The sequence below is a fragment of the Bombus bifarius genome, unplaced genomic scaffold (genome assembly GCF_011952205.1).
Source record: "Bombus bifarius isolate JDL3187 unplaced genomic scaffold, Bbif_JDL3187 scf7180000009772, whole genome shotgun sequence".
Taxonomy (NCBI): Eukaryota; Metazoa; Arthropoda; class Insecta; order Hymenoptera; family Apidae; genus Bombus; species Bombus bifarius.
Window position 1 is genome coordinate 553,934 of NW_022885327.1, and position 17,797 is coordinate 571,730.

The 17,797-nt window shown below is 30.8% G+C and overlaps 1 protein-coding gene across 3 annotated transcripts in view; it reads left to right on the plus strand.

The window, feature by feature from the left end:
- The first annotated feature begins 5,104 nt into the window (after positions 1–5,104).
- LOC117215714 overlaps positions 5,105–17,797 on the plus strand; it is a 31,103-nt gene continuing 18,410 nt past the window's right edge. Inside the window, exons 1-2 of one of the 3 annotated variants that reach the window (XM_033462132.1) lie at positions 5,105–5,430; positions 13,190–13,931. In XM_033462132.1, the coding sequence (XP_033318023.1) occupies positions 13,658–13,931 (274 nt within the window). In that variant the 5' untranslated portion in view covers positions 5,105–5,430; positions 13,190–13,657. The remainder of the gene's footprint in view (positions 5,431–13,189; positions 13,932–17,797) is intronic. The other 2 variants (XM_033462135.1, XM_033462133.1) reach the window with 2 other exon arrangements.

A 17,797-nucleotide genomic window follows, 5' to 3' on the forward strand; every position in this document is an offset into this window, starting at 1 on the left:
TTATTTATCACATATCATTAAATTTTAACGATAACAATATATCACAAAATTTTGTTCTCTTTTTACAGCATTACCTATATATTGAGTTATTTATTTTCCTACAATCAGTACAGTAAGAAAGTATCAAAGAAAGAAATCGATTGACGTTAATCGACTAATATTAAATCAATTAAAAATTTATTTCGTATAAATTGATCGTTCCATATTTCCATATTTCGTGCAACAATTTCAATGGTTATTCTAAGCTAAATGTTCTTATTTCCGCGTCGCACCATTACCAAATTATCAACAGTGAATTTTTCTATTAGTTCAACAATGCGAGCAAATTAATTGAAAGTGGTATTTTTAGGATGACGCAAAAAGTTGCAACAGTTTCTAGTACTTTTTGCAAAAGTTGAAATAGTTTCCAGTACTTTTTAACGAGCAGGTGCGAAGTGAAACGTCATAGCGAATTGATTTTCAGCGCTACAATGATCGATGACTCGATTGAGGCAATGCACCGCCTTGCATTGTCATTCGAACGATCCTTATCCCATGCAATTGACATTTATTAAAAATGTCGCAACCACGTGCATACCAACTCCCATGTAACATAATAGCTGAACTTCCTGTTGCAGAAACGAGCAACAGAAGACAAGCTTAATGTGAATCGTGTGTTTGGAATATTGTACAATTTGTACATTTATTTGTTTCTTTGTTCTTTGTTTAATCTTATATATTATACATTACCTTTTTTTTCAATTAATTTATATCATTCAATTCCGTTTCGCAACATTGTGATTACGAAAGGGAATTTGAAGGATTTGCATGGTATTTTTCCCGTCATTAGTTCCCCTTTCGCTTAAATTTTACAATTTTATAAAATCGAAAGAAATTGTGCTGTTAGTGCTACTGCGATCAATTGTTTCTTTTTTTTTTATTTTTTCTGACCGTGCCTGATGTGGTTTTTGATTTGTATAGTGGATTATTAAGAAGTATATATTTTTTAATACGTTTTCTATATATCTTTCGATAAAAAAATATGGAAATTAGTTTACGTTGTCTAATAGTGTCGCGTTTATGAAATTTTTACGTATTATTTTACAGTTTGGTTTTTAACGGAATAATCTGGGGATTGTAACACGTACGGTATAGAATATTTAAGAAAATATATACCTTTTTATTTTGATATTCAAAATTGCGTTTCTACGATTAATTACATTATTAAATATATATTCGTTACTTGTTACTATTATTGTTTATTTGAATCTGATACTTGATATTCTCGCTTGGATCCTTAGCAAATAAATATTTATACATTTATACAGAATACAATGTTTATACGTAATATTTATACATAATACAATGTTGTATTATACTAAATCACACCTCATCAATTTCTTATGATTGAGTAGAATTAGATATAAATATTTACAGTATCCGAATGCAAGGTAAAAATGTAAATAAAAGATTCGTAACTAAGTTTTGATTAATTTATATAGGTAATAATAATTTTATTTTACAATATATTACACCTATATGCTTTCATGAAACAATGCATATCATGCATCTCATATCCTCCAAACCACCATTTCTTATTTTATTTTATTAACGTTTTTTTATTTTTATTTTATATTTTTGGTTTTATTTCATTTTCTTAACGTAAATAATAAATAAATAATCAAAAATTATTTCGGGGTATTAAAGGAAGTTATTGATAATTATTGATAAAACACGTTGATGTTAATGCACTAAAAGATATTATTTATTAATTATTAGATTATGGATGTTTATGCATTTATGGAAAATTTCGTTTAGAAGAATATACAAAATACAAATAGTATGCAAGAATATATGAAATATTTACAGTAAAGTACTTATTGTAAAATTTACAGGAGTCTAAATTTTCATGAATATTAATTACTGCAAATAATTTTCGCATTTTATTAATTACTGTATTAATGTACAATTTTGACAATTTTTTTCAATTAGTAGAAATTGATCTACGCAATATGAATACTATATTAATATCTAAAATACGTGTTATGTATATACTCCAAAGCAAAAAATTTTCATCGTGGTTGATTTCTGCACTTATTCGCAGTACGTACATACTTAATTTCGAGATATTAAGATTCCTGGCCGAATAGCTTAACGATAACATGCAATTACTATTATTAAGTTTAATTCGGGACTTGTGATCCTCGATTATTACAACTGCCTTGTAATCATTCCACTCGTATGCGGTCATGGTTATTAAAAAGTTGTTTCATTCTTTGGGATTATAGTAATTAATTTCCGTCTCCTTTTTCATCTTATCTTTTGTTAATGATAGTTTATTTCTTGTTTAACTTCATTTCCAATATCTCAACGTAGAAAAAATATGTATAAACCAGGCAAATCGAAATTTGAATCGATACAAAAAGGCTCGTAAATAGATTCGCATTAAGAAAAATGTAAAAGACAGAGAAAAAAGCGGAGAAGAAACGTTGAAAGTAAATATACGAATTTAAGAAAATAAAATTATATTAATTTGATTAATCATTGTCAACAAATTATATCGTAACAGTGATTTAGTTCTTCGATTTCACTATGAAAAATATAATTTACTTAAACCAGCAAAGCGGAGGAAGGAAGAGATGTTGGTCGTTTTAAAAAGCTCTAAATGCTACTTTAATCAATTATTATCATAAACTTTTACAGCAATGATTACTTTAAACAGTATATACATAACTGTATACTTTTTATATACTTCCTCCAAAAATTTCAAATAGAGGAATATTTTATAGAAAAGTAGAAGAAATAGAAAATGGTAAAGACGTAAACGATTAAGCCGATAAAAACTTTTAACGATAAAAATATTCTAAGGAAATATAGTCTTCGAAAGTTAATGTTACAATCTATTAACAGATGCCGACAACGATAAACTTTCTCTTATAAATTTCTCTCCTTTAAACGTATAATACCTAATCGTAGATTTCTGATGCATCGACTATTATTAAGAAGTAGGAAGGCATTCCTACACATCGAAGTTTTAATCACGATCCCAAATCTTTCGATCGAGTCGAAATTTACGTGTTTCTAAAAATTTCTAGATATTTAAAAAAATATTTGAATCTAAAGATTTAAAAAATGTATCGATCATCGGACTTAAATTCCAAAAATAAATCCTACAGAATTTTATTAAGGAAACTCATTCTCGATATTAATTAAAAACAATTTAAGAAGCATGGATTTGAAAATTATATAAAATTTATAATAATTTAGAAACGCATATAGAATTTATAAAATTTATAAAAATCCGTGAACGAAAAAACTTTCAGAAAAATAATATATTAATTCGAAAGAACACCGTGACAAATAACGCGTGGCATTCAGCAACCGAAGGATCTAGAAGCATATTACATCACAACATAGAGTTAAGACCTTAACCTTTTCCTTACTACGAGTTACACCCTTCGCATTCAGCTAGCGTTGAATAATGAAAGACTATAGTCACCTTTAGCAGAGTAAATGTTAAAATCAGTAGCAACAAAAATGAAGTTTCTTAGCCCAATGTCTAGTTTCCTTTTCTATACAGGAATTCTACGTAAGAAATAGTTTCCGATATTACGTAAAGATCCAGGTTACGTATCCAAACCATAGATCAACATTGAATTCTAGTTTACTTTTCTTGTAGCAGTTCAGATTTCTACATAACTCGATAAAGTTTTCGACAAAGTTCGCCGATCTAAATGGGCAAACATAAATTAAAGATTGAAAATTTAAAATATTAAAAAGCGAAAGTATTATCGGTAAAAATTTACCAAGATCAACTAAGATCTTTAATCACGATAATTGCAATAGTTTCGGGATATAATTTCTTGCACAACTGAGATAAATACAAAATCTGATTAAAACGACTGTGTTTAGAAGATTTTATTATAAATTTTCAATTCTTTATAAATATGTATAATAACGTGTTTTATCCCTACTTCTTTAAATCATTAGCAACTCTGTCGCATTTTGCTATCATTAAAAAATTTGTAAGACTGAAGATAGAATAAAAGAATCATTGTTGATATGTCTACTATCACAGTTAAATTGAGTGCATTGAAATTTTTATGCATTTAAACAAAAGATGCAAAAATTCAAAGAGCGCAGCAAGTTTAATATTTTAGAACGTACAAATTCTTTCGTTACAGTATAGAATTTCCTGAAATTGTAGAATTTATAATATTATTTGTACGCGTTCTCCTCTGATCTGAGTAAGGAACTTTTAAGATAGAAGAAACTAAAACAAGCAACGAAATGTTTACAACATATGAATATCATCGACCATTGATAAGTAACAAACCAGATAAATAATAGATGAAAAATTACTACTTTTCATTGAATTCTCTTAACTGTAGCCGCAGTAGAGCACCGATATTACGGACCCAAATCTTACCCCGTATCTCTTCCACTTTCTCTATTTTTACTTGCAGATCACTAAAAACCAAGGAATTGCCGAGAATTGTCAGCACAGAATCAAATCAATCGATTTGTATCGAGCGAACCGAGAAATGCCCGTTTAATCTCAAACTACAGGGTGGTTGGTAACTGGTGGTACAAGCGGAAAGGGGGTGATTCTACGCGAAAAAAGAAGTCGAAAATATAGAATAAACGTCTCGTTATAACGGATCTCACTGTAGATCGTTGTCTCGATGGAAAAATTAAAAAAAAAAAAAAAAAATTTCTATTTACCAACCACCAGTTACCAACCACCCTGTATAGTGGTAATGGCTCTGCGTAGCCGGTTAAAGAAATGGAATGAAAATAGCAATTTGTTTCGTCTAAATATCTTAAGTACTGTACTCTAAATATTTTACATATTTATACATGTTATACGTAGAGCATTTCACTTTTAAATTCCATAAAGAACTCACAGACATCCTTAGTGTAATTACAAGCGTAATTAGAATGAAAAGCAAGCTTTACAGCCGGAAGCCTTTGATTCCCACGGTAATCCGGCGCGCGCGTTAGCCGCGATTTACCTAGCGCGTAAGGATCGCTGATCGCTCGTTGAGCAATTTTCGGGGTGTTCCACGGTAGAAAGAACGACGGCTATTCCACGGAGAGAGGGTCGGGAAGGTAGAGGGGTGATCATCGGTGTTACACCTTGATGCAAAGGAAGAAAGAGAGACGGAGAAAGGCGCAAGGAGAGTAGTAGTCGCGAACTGTGCCGTGCGAGCCAACACGCTCCAGTCACCGATCGGATGTACGAGAAGCCGGTCGTACAAGAGTATCACAAGTCGAACTCACTTTGCACAAGTGTCTTTTGCCTTTTCGTTCCTAGTGTCTGACCGCGATCTGGACCAGGTGTAACCGTAACATATAAGTGCGTGACGTTCGATCAGTGAAGTGTGTTACGATCCCTTGCGGCGGATCATGTGATGACAAGGAGGAACTGCGACGAGCTACGTCGACCTGGTACGTTCATTCGCGAGTCTTCTGCGACCTCGTCTGCAACCTACGAGCGCACAGTGTTCTGGAACGCGACATTTCGTCGCTAGAATTCAATTTTCCAATTTTAACATTCGAAAAAAAAAAGATGCTTTTCCATTAGCTGACAATCCGAAACTTCCAAATGCAGCGACAATTTCCATGTATCTGATGTTGTCGTGTTTTGACGAATCGTTTGACGGGTCGTTCACCGGATAGTGAGAGATTTTTCTGACGAAGAAATGCTTCGTTTGTGAAGATTGGGCGATTTTATCCGAGGCTGAGTTCGAAGGTGACAGAATCGGAGGTGCGATAGTTAATTTGGTGAAGAAAGAGATTTGATTGGGGATGATTTGGAGGGTTGTTCTGACAGAGAAAATGGAGTAGAATTGTCGCTCACTTTAAAAGAGGAAATTGTAAAATAGAAGAGATTTCTGATCTTTAGGGACGTTTCAAGCCAAGAAATTAGATCGTGTCAACTTTTAGTTCTAACTTTTAGACGGTTTAATGGTAAGAGAGATTCTCATTTATAACTTTGATTTCAACAACTACGTAGACTGTTGAATAATAAAGAAAAAGATGTTGTCTTATTGTGATCTAGTGAATTATATTGAAAAGGTTTATCATTGGGAAGGTTTTGTTAAGCCAGATAATGGGATCGTGTGAAATGTTAATTTCAACAGGCAGTAAGTTCATGGATTATAAATATGATATTTATTATTTTAGTGAACTGTGAAACGAGAAATTTACAGGTTTGAGAAGTTAATGAAGTTATTAATAATTGACGAATTCTTGTTGAAGTAAACTACTATAAGAAGGTTTAGTGTGTTATTGTATGAAATATAATTTACTGACGAAAATTGTTGTAAGGGAATTTTAATGAGCCACTAATAATTAGATTAGATAGAGTTTTGTGAAATTAAGAAACAATAAATACCCTGTGCAATATATTAATTTTGACAGCGTGATAGATTCACAGTAGAAAACGTTCGTAAGCCGACATAGAAAGTATTCCATGTTTGAAATGATCTGAAGAAGTTATTCGGCTGTAAGATTTGATTTTGTGATATAATATATTAATATAAATGTTTAATGAACTGTATCAAGAAAGAAAATGTACAATCGAATCTTTAGAAAATTGAACAGGGATATCGTTATGATCAAAAGATTTTATTTGATCGAGAGATCCTATAAGATTTCAATTTTCAGATACCTTGTAACTTTTAAGATAAGAGGAATTTATTATATTATTTAGAGAAAGTTTGTCATGAATTTTTATGAAAATAATTTACCTTCAAAATCTTCAAGGGAAGAGATAACACAACCGTAGATAATTGATAAATGTTTAAGCTAAGTAACAAGATCGCGTGAGATATTCGAGATATAGCAGGTTTGCTGATCGAAGAAAGTTTCTTAAATCGAGGAAAGATCTTTATCGAGTTTAAAAGACAAGATTTATTGTTGGTGGATCCTCGGTAATGGAAAAGGTAATTTAAGAATAGTGGATTTGGTTCTGGTACAATTTTCCTTATAATTTGGTGAAAGGTCTGTATAAATTATTCTGCGAAAGATACGTATCTATGTATGAATAATTTATTATAGTTCGACAATAAACTACGCGAAATGACTTGAAACATAATTGCTTAGACCATTGGACAATCTTCTTTTTTTCTGCGATAATTTAGTAAAAAATATGCGTATGCTATTCTTAGAAGAATCCTTAATTGCGTATAAATCATTTTCTTCAACTTAACAATGAGATTATATGTAAAAATGGTTTGAAGTATAATTTGAACGACTTTTCGTCTAATTAGATGGAAGATCTGTGTAAAATATTTTAGGCTAGATTTACACTTGTACGTAAATCATTTTCTACGCGTGATAAATACTCCTAATAAATTTGCAAAGCCAGTTTCTTTTTCGTACTTTACTGAAAGAGTTACATGAATATGTGAAGGACGGTTATAATGAAAATCTTACTCTTTCAATGAAAATTTCCGTTCAACCTTTTTATTAAATTTCATTTCAATGTTACCCCTAAATTTCGAACTTCTGTGAAAGTTATGTTTGAATTGATATCTATCTCCATTACATTTTTCGAAGTTAAATAATAATATGTTGGAATATATATTTCATCGTGCAAGATTTATTTATTTTTTAAGACGATAATATACTAAACTACATATTTTATCACGCAACATTTACTTACTTCTTAAAACATTAAAATGGGGAATACAGATTGTCGAATAAAAAATTTGTTTTCTCCCTTTGAATTAATACAAAAATTCAAAGATGAATACAAAAATATTCTACTGCTTAAAGGTATCTTACAAACTTTTAATCAAACATTGTAATTGCTAAAATTGTTACAACGGATCGATCATTCCCAAAAATTATAAAACTCAATCTATAATCTCAACTAAGTGGCTAATAAGTTATTATAGTGATTGATGCGACTGTAAAGAATCAATGAAAAAGTTGCAACAATCTAATTTAGGAAAAGCAATAAAATAACGTAACAATTTTCAAATTCATGTAACTCAATGCAAAAATACTAATCAGAGTTATAAAATAATTTATATCAATTTAATGTTGTATTACAAACACCCCCATATACAGGGTGGTTGGTAACTGGTGGTACAAGCAGAAAGGGGGCGATTCTACGCGAAAAAAGAAGTGGAAAATATAGAATAAAAATTTTTTTTTTTAATTTTTCCATCGAGACAACGATCTACAGTGAGATTCGTTATAACGTACCGCACGCGTACCAAGCGAAAATTCAAAGTCGATTTTCTCGAAAACAAAGCCTCGAACGAAAAATTGTTATTCTATATTTTCGACTTCTTTTTTCACATAGAATCACCCCCTTTCCGCTTGCACCACCAGTTACCTGCCATCCTGTATATTATAAACAATTCTAATTCTCTGTGCAGAAAACATTCGAAACTTGTAGGCACCTGTTATGAGCATAGTATGTATGTTGTGCGAAACATTATGAAATTTCATTAGCTCTGTTATGAAACTCGACTATCATGACCATATTGGTAGAGTTTAAAACAATTCTGGGAATATACGTATACGTGTACATAGAAATGACAAGATATTTAGTACAAGTACGATATTATATCTCGCAGAGAGCACAAAACTATTTATTCTATTATAATGCTTAATTACTTTTGTACGCTTAAGATGGCTAATTGTTATACTAAATATATGCTTCAATATGCGTAAATATCTTGTAGCTTGCTTATACGCGTTTTCAGACTGCTTTCTTCTAGTCGTATCTCAGTATCTTATTGCAGTCTTAATAAAATTTCAAAGTGTCTTATATAAGACACGCGATATGGACGTAAATTGTATATTGTAATTGTAATTGTATATAGACGTACCATTGCATATTATTATCACAGATCGACCAAAGTATCCCGACACTTGTAACTTGTATAAGCTAATTTTAATATACAATGGGAAACTTCCTTTTTTGTTTCGATTTCAATTTCTCTTTGTCAGAGCCTCGATCCAATCTCATCAAATATTCCACTGCATTCCGTGCAAATAATTACACCGCAATTACATACGAGTATTCCGCATTCAAATTAATGCAACGACTCAATCCAATAGTGGATTGTGCCATCCGTCAGCATAAGGCAAAACAAGCGCATAGCTAACAATGTACATAACTGTAAAGCTGTGCGTTTACGTGTGAAAGTTCTTGTTCGCGTCGTCCGATGATATTATGGCCACGAACAGGTGAAAAACCACTACTCTGTTGACCGATTCATATCCCACCGCTTGTAACAATTGCACCATTTAGCAGCGAGGCCTCTGTTGCGTGCTTGTTCGCAACTCATCGTGCTTGCGCCGAGGATCCTTTTCCGGTCAGAAATTTACCGTACACGCCGCCGCCGGTTTCGTCTACCGTGAAATATCCATCGTGGAACAACGTCGTTCAACGACGCAACGTTTTCTAAAATTTTACGAATGAATTTACGCGCGTATTATGCCAAAAGCGTTAAGTAGGTTGGAAACAGTTAATTGGTTAATTAATCACGTGAAATACGGAAGTATGGTTGTGGGCGAATTGTGTGAATAGAGAATATTTAAATGTTACCTGGTTGATAGTAAAATTAGTTTGTAAGAGAGAGTTGTTCGACGGATACGGGCCACGTATAAATTGTTCGCTTTTGTTATTGAATATCAGACATTTAACAGCAAATGCGTGAAATAAATAAGAGCACGATAATTGAATAGATAAAGGAATAGTGAACATTGATATAAACACAACAGAAATTGCATCTTGCGTTTCGTCCTGTATATATGTTCAAAAGTTCGATATTATTACTAGTCGTATTTTATTGCACCTAAATATCAATTAACAACGAGATTCTCAAAATCATACGCAAACTATTTTATTAAGTACAAAATAAATTCAGAACTCGAAAAACTACAAAGATACAACATATTAAGATAGTATACTATATATTATGTATATATATATAAAATTTTTATTTTAATGCAAACTTTAATATATTAACAACAACTGCTATAGTAATACATCTTGTCACGACTGATGAAAATTCTTTCCAAACAAAAATTAAAACTGTCATATCATGTACAGTAAAGTGCAATATTGTTAAAATTTTCGAATAATTTTCGTTAATAATCATTAATTAAATTCATCTTCTTTTTCTCCTTCTCCCACGTCTACGTTTTACGTTGCATCGACTGCGAGTTTATTAGTCAAACTAGTGACGATGTTGTATATATTTGTTTCCTCAAAGTAGCGTATTGTATTCGTTATGAAATTTCTTGGATATTTTATCAAATCTTGTCATTCTTTATTACTATGCAGATAAAATAGAGGAAAAAGTGAAAAAATAATATTTCAAATAGACTGGGATTAGTAAAATCGTATTTTCAAGACTCGAATAAATAAGTTGCAAAATCGTACACGTAATCCATTTACATGGAAACCGATAAATTGAATAAAAAAATGTTTTATAATTCTAATTTCATCTCTTCTTTCGTCTATGGAAGAAGGTCGAATTCATGTTACTTCAAGGTCGCTGCACATGACGAAGTATAGAATTTTTCCGGGTTGATCGTCTTAACTGTACTTGATTTACAGACATTGAGCACTGCGTGGTATTTTTCTTAGCCAACAAACGTAAGAGGATCGATTTACGATGCGTTTCAGGTAACAGCGACGCCGAGTTTATTGAGCTATCGCCAGAGACGATGTTGAAAAACGAAAGGACGCGTTCCATTGCGTTTTATTAAGTAATATCACGCAATATCGTTGTTTCGCTTGCCGAGAAAGTTTTTCAGCTTGTCTCAATTATTCTTTATCTCTCTTTTATTAAAATACGAGCCATAGTTAGCACTATTATTGCCTTTGAATTTTTATATTTGATTTCTGTGCCATCTCACGCTTTCAGTTTGACAAAACAAGAAGACGTTTAACACTAACATTATCAGTGCCCGGTCAAACCGATCTCAAAGTTTAATTTAAAATTGCACGTTCATTGTTATTTCTTTTGTTCATTCAACTTTGTGTAAATTCTTATATTAAGAAAAATTGAGAAACCGATGAATCAGATAACGTAAGAATTTACATAAAGTTAGATGGACAAAAGAAATAACAATGAATGTACAATTTCAGATTAAACATTGAATATTGGTAAGGCTAGTGTTAATGTTGTAAACAAATTTGTAACAAAAATTTGTAATGGAAAATCGTGGCGATTATTTTATTTTTTCTTTAACCTTGTAATATCTAACGAAATACGATTGGTTTAAAAATGATTCGATTACATTATAATTTGTATTGATAGCAATGATCATGATAATGATAACAGTGACTGCATTGACATTCCATCGACTGCAAGATTATTAGCGACTAATTTAGGTTGAACAACGTACATTTATTAAATGATAATATTATCATATTAATTGTTAAAATCAGTTATTTTTATTGCAATAAAACTTACTACCTGGTACGATCTTCGATCATTAATTGTACACTCTGTTTTAAATTTAAACAGTACATTACTTGTATGTGAACACAATATATTAGTTTTAATAAAGTTATATTAATTTGTATTTATATTAATTGCTAATTTATATTATATTCTTATGTATATATCTTATCTTAGTTTTTAAAACTCTTAGACTTTAGTCTTGTACTTTTAAATATATGTAATATGTTTCTTACATTATTTTATATATCTTATAATGTCTTATCTTACTCTTGTAATTCTTTAAGTTTTCCTTAAGCAGGACAATTATGATTTTAAAAATATTTCTACTTTTTTGAGCAAAAGGCATTGAACTTCACATGTACTTGGCTTTATAATGATAGCACAAATAACAAAATATGAAAGTAAAAATAATGGAAATAATACATTATGAAAGTAAATAAAACAAATATATCCTTTGTTAGAAATGAGATTAGGAGATCGTTTAAAAAAATGTTGTGTTTGTATAATAAAATAAAATGATTCGCAATTGTTAATTCATTCATGGATAAGTTACTTTAATTGACTTAAATGTTGAGAATGTTTGCATGCAAGTTAAAGATGAAATAGAAATATTTGAATAGCTTTTTTTTTTACAACTAAATACGAAAATAGCTCTAATTATTACCAGCGAATACAAAGATGGAAAAAATCTATCTAATGTATCAAAAATAAAATTGGAATATCGGAGAAAAAATTTTTTTTCTCCACTATATATGATTCTAGAATCATCTACTTTGCAGCAATTATTCCGTTGAAACATGAATTATTAATTTTATAAACAGCGAGTTAATAGTGCAAGAGAAATATCTGAAAGATCTCTGAAGTTCTAATTAAGTTCTATTAAAGTTCTAATAAAAAAGACACAGAAAAATTTATATTTCAAAACTAAATTTTAAAAAAGAGACAAAACAATTAGATATTTCAAATTAGACTAAAAAGATTGGGCTAGTATGAGTAATTTAATTTATATTATTAATCGAACGATTATCTAATTCGATATGATAAAGCTGTATTCCTGTTTAGATTTTCTTCGTATGTATATGTATATATAATTAATTTCATTGTTCCAGATTTACGAGAATTATCGATTCTAGAATTAACTAATTCTTGGAATGAAATTATTATAGTTGTTTTAACGAACTGTGCATCAAAAAATTGCTTAGATAAACTAGAGGACGTTTCTAGCAGCTGCCACGATACTTTTCTTCGTATAGGAAAATTAACCAAATATTTTGGTTATTCTAATAATAAGATTTTATTTCTATAAATCTTCTTAACATTGAATATACGTGGTATATAACAAATTTACTCTTCCGTAATATATCGTTAATTGACAATAGGATAAAATTTAATAAGCGATATTAATTCGTCAAATCCAAACTTCAAATAAAAGATATTTCATATGCAGCAATTTAATATTTTATATTAAAGTTCCTTTTAAATAGCAACTTAATGAAAATGCATTTACCATGTTTTCTTTTATTTCGTTGTACACTATATATATTTTGTTCTTATAATTTTCTGTATACGAGATCATTTGTCGTTGCTGATGGAAACTAAGTTGATTTCACTATCTCGTTCTTTGCTGTTTTATACTGAAAGTATATTTCAATAAAATACTACGCCATGATATAACTAACCCTCGGTAGAAATCGAACGTTCCTCTTACCGCAACTTCGATACTGTTGAATGATTATCAACACAGTTGTTGCTTGCTTAATTTACAGATCATTGGGATTCAACGGAGTGTGTTAACCGGATCAGCGACCTCGGCGTCTATTGACCTTTACCTGATCGCACGATACAAAGTGTCGCTTCGAAGCAAAACCAATCAGAAAAAGCGACGATTCCTCCCAAAAATGTTATTTTAATCCTAACTCTTATACAATTTATAATAAATGATTATTAAAATAAAACTAACAAGAGAAATATAGTAGCTGTTCCTAGATTGTTTTAAACAAATATACGAGATATAAAAGATCAAATAAAATACGAATATTTTATACAAGGCACAAAGAAAAATAATAGAAGAAAGAAAAAGAGAAAAAGAGAGAGTTAAATAAAAAAGGAAGCTCATGAGAGACAAGAGCAAATAACTAAACGTTCCTGGAACGCTGCATGGTAAAGAAACAGGAAGGAACAGGTGTGTATAGTGATGCATTAAAACGCCTCTAACGGGAGAAAGAAGAAGAAGCATGGAGAACGCGACGATTGCGCTTGATTCGACGGTCAGAAGTCAGGATTCGAGTAATTCGAAGGACTCGAAGGAGTCGTGCGCATCGGATTTGAAGCCGGAGAGTTGTTTGGAGTCGAAGCACTCGAAGGAGATCCTTATCTCTGAGAAACAGCAACGACAACAACAACCACGAACACAGCAACATCCGGATGATCGACAGAAACTGAGGAGTACGGAGCCTAAAGATGATTCGAATCTTCTGATGTTCACTTCTTGCGGACAGTTGTTACTTGGTAAGTCTATCTTTGACACATTTATGGATAATTATTTCAAAAATTATTTCATATTTCATATATGAAATAATATAATAATATGAAAAAATATTCGCACACCTATAGACACGTTTAAGAATATGTGTGTGTTATATACTATACTTATACGTGCTATACGAAACATTTTGAATTTTTAATTAGTATTGGCTATAAATGGCAGACTTGCTTGTCATGATTATATTCGTAAAATTTGAAACAAATCTGGGAATATACAGGGTGGTAAATGGTGGTACAAGCAGAAAGGGGATGATTCTACGCGAAAAAAGAAGTCGAAAATATAGAATAACAATTTTTCGTTTGAGGCTTTGTTTTCGAGATAATCGACTTTGAATTTGCACTCGGTACGCGTGCGGTACGTTATAACGGATCTCACTGTAGGTCGTTGTCTCGATGGAAAAATTTAAAAAAAAAAATTTGTATTCTATACTTTCGACTTCTTTTTTCGCGTAGAATCACCCCCTTTCCGCTTGTACCACCAGTTACCAACCACCCTGTATATGTGACAATTAAATGATATTTTTTAATATGTTGCCAAGGTCATCACCTTGCGTAGTTTTGTAAAGGTTTCATATAGTTGCGGGTCACCGCTTATTAAAAAGTTATTGTCAAAAAGAGTTTGTTTTAAACTTATTTTGTATTTTGATATTGTAGTATGTGTAGATGTCTATGTGAAGGGGACGTTGGTACGTGAGGTTTTTATTATTTTATTATTTAGAATAATAAATTAATATACAGCCGTATACGTGAGTCGTTAGTACAAAGCATAAATCGCAGAATAAAATCGCGGAATAAATACTCGTAAATGCTCGTCGCGTAACTCGGTAGACACTCGAAGATATTGTAGGTACTGTTAGATACTCGTGATACTCGCAGATACTCAGAGATACGGTGTAGGTATTGTACGATACTGTGTGATATTGTGTGATACTGTGTGTCGTTTTATACTGGTCGGGGAGAAGTCGGAAAATTTGAATTCGTCTTGATTCGACGGTTGCACGTAGCGGTGACATTGTTTTGCCCGCAGTTTGTTTATCATTACATTTCTGCATCAAAGCTGAGTCAATGTCTTGAGGCAAAACAACAGTATGAGTCGCTCTCGACTCGCGTCGTCCTTTGACTCCTGTGCCACTACATATCAATAAGTAAAAGGATAGACTCAAAAAATGTCTAATCTGACCCAACCCAAATCTAATTTTAAGTTAATTCGAAATGAGTTTAAGTTAGATCTGGGTCAAATCTAGATTACCTGGGTTACCTGGGAAAAAAGGTCTCGGTTATTCACGCTCTATTAAATATAAATGGTATGCGGAAAATTACGTACTTTTGTGTAAACTTTTTTTAATAATAACCTTTTAATGATTAACAGTCCTCATCTGAACAACATATCAAAACGTTATCGACATCGGAAGTCGCTTCCTGTTTGTGAATACCCAAGTTATAGTTCACAGAGACCACAAAAGTATTTAAACGTTCAGTAACATTATCCATTATATTAATAAGCGTCAATATTCAGCGGGATCATATTTAATACTTGCTTAAGATAGTTTCATGTTGTATACTAAGTTTTTACTAAATGCATGTTCACGATAAATATCTTGTAACTCCTATGTACATTTCTAGATTGGTTTCAAATTTATTCGATATAATACTGTTAGTGGCATCTTATAATGTTAATGACTTTCAACATACAATATGAACATAACAGTTTGCGATAAGTGTTCAAATACTTTCGTGAAAGCGTATAATTATTCTGGATAAGGTACTAATGTATTATAAACGTAGTTTTACTTTTAGACATTTATTAGTATATCAATGTTTATTTGAAGAGTATGATAAATTTGCAGAAGGCACACTTTTGTCATTGATATCAGAAAGTAACTTCTGGAATTATTGAATTCTGTGATAAGAAAATAGATTGGAACGCGCTACAGAAAAATTTGTTCAATGGTATCAAATATATAATTAGTATCGTATCAAATTGATATTTTCTGATTATTACTCGAAACAATAGCCTGAAAGCTGTTCTATAACAATCTATAAAATCTCCAAGGTACAAGAAATGTATCTTTAAATCCTATATTGTAACAAGGAACAGAAATAAAACTCGTTATAGTATATACAACTAATTCAATTACATATAAGCATTTCTATACGATATATTATACAGGGTGGTTGGTAACTGATGGTACAAGCGGAAAGGGGGTGATTCTACGCGAAAAAAGAAGTCGAAAATATAGAATAAAAAAATTTTTTTTTTAATTTATCCATCGAGACAACGATCTACAGTGAGATCCGTTATAACGTACCGCACGCGTACCGAGCGAAAATTCAAAGTCGATTTTCTCGAAAACAAAGCCTCAAACGAAAAATTTTTATTCTCTATTTTCGACTTCTTTTTTCGCGTAGAATCACCCCCTTTCCGCTTGTACCACCAGTTACCAACCACCCTATATATTTTATACACAATATGTAATATAAAAATTGATATATTATATATATTATATACTTTATGCAAAGCAATTTTTAAAATGATACCAGTATACGTACGGTAAAAATTTTTTCCAAAGGATTGTGCAACGTAAGTGACATACGAATAAGATATTAGAGACAAATAATTAAATGACGTGTGTATAGCAAGGAGAAGTAAACATACTTGAGAGGCGTATTTGATATCCAATAGAATCTACGTTTGAATATAATTTTTTATACATGTATTACTTTGATAATTATTCCAAGACTTCTTAAATTAATAATAAAATTAAGTAGATAATAAATTTAATAAACATGTTATTCAGTACTGTTAGATTATCGTTAAAGAGAAGCTGCATACTTTCTACAAAAATGTTAAATTTCCTTCGCTGTATTATATGCAAATTTTACATTAGAAAACCAAATATTTAATTTTATCAGCAATAAAGTGGTAGCTTTTTCTTTTATCAACAGCTCTATCTCAAGTTCTCAAATAAATTTCTGCAATTATTAGCCATTTAGACAAGATAATATTGCTTAGAAAGTTAATTAGACGTTTGTAAATAATGTTAACATCAAAATTTATTAAGAAACGGATAATTAATTCAATATTACATACAGTATATTATAAAATAAAATACAATGAGTAATTTTTTCTAACAAATCTAATTTTCAACATAGACACGTTATTTGTGTATTATTTACATACCTGGATAATAACAAGATAACTTTGATAGTCGAAAATCGATTAAAATCTAAATGACTGGAAGAACCTGTTTCATCGGATTAAATCCAATTATGTAATAACATTATAAATTCACAGCAAACGTGTTTGCCAGCCGTTTCAATATCAACAAATAGCGAATTCCAGATTAATTAAACGTGATCCTTAATAGCGATCAATTATTTAATTTCATGTAAATACACATATAAGTACAGGTTCATTTGTTGCTTATCATCCTTGATGATATAATAATCCATATTGATTGCTACGAAATGAGGAAAAAAGATATCTCGATCGAAAAGTCGGAACATTTTAATGACTGAAATGCAAATAGAGAAAGAGAGAGGGAAGGGAAGAGAGAAAGAGAATCAAAAACAAAATTATAGAAATACAGTACAAAATACAGTTATAAAATTAGTTTAACACGTACTCTACTTAATTTTTAGTTTAATGATACATATTTATATCACTCAATTAGGGAATTATTTGCTGGAAAATCTAGTTCTCAAAATCGTTCGTATCACAGAAATTACACCAGAAATGCTGAAACGTACTAAATATGCTATTTTTTTTACAATTAATACTTTATTTTGCAAATATCAAACACGGTAATTATTTTAAGTAGTTTTTCTTT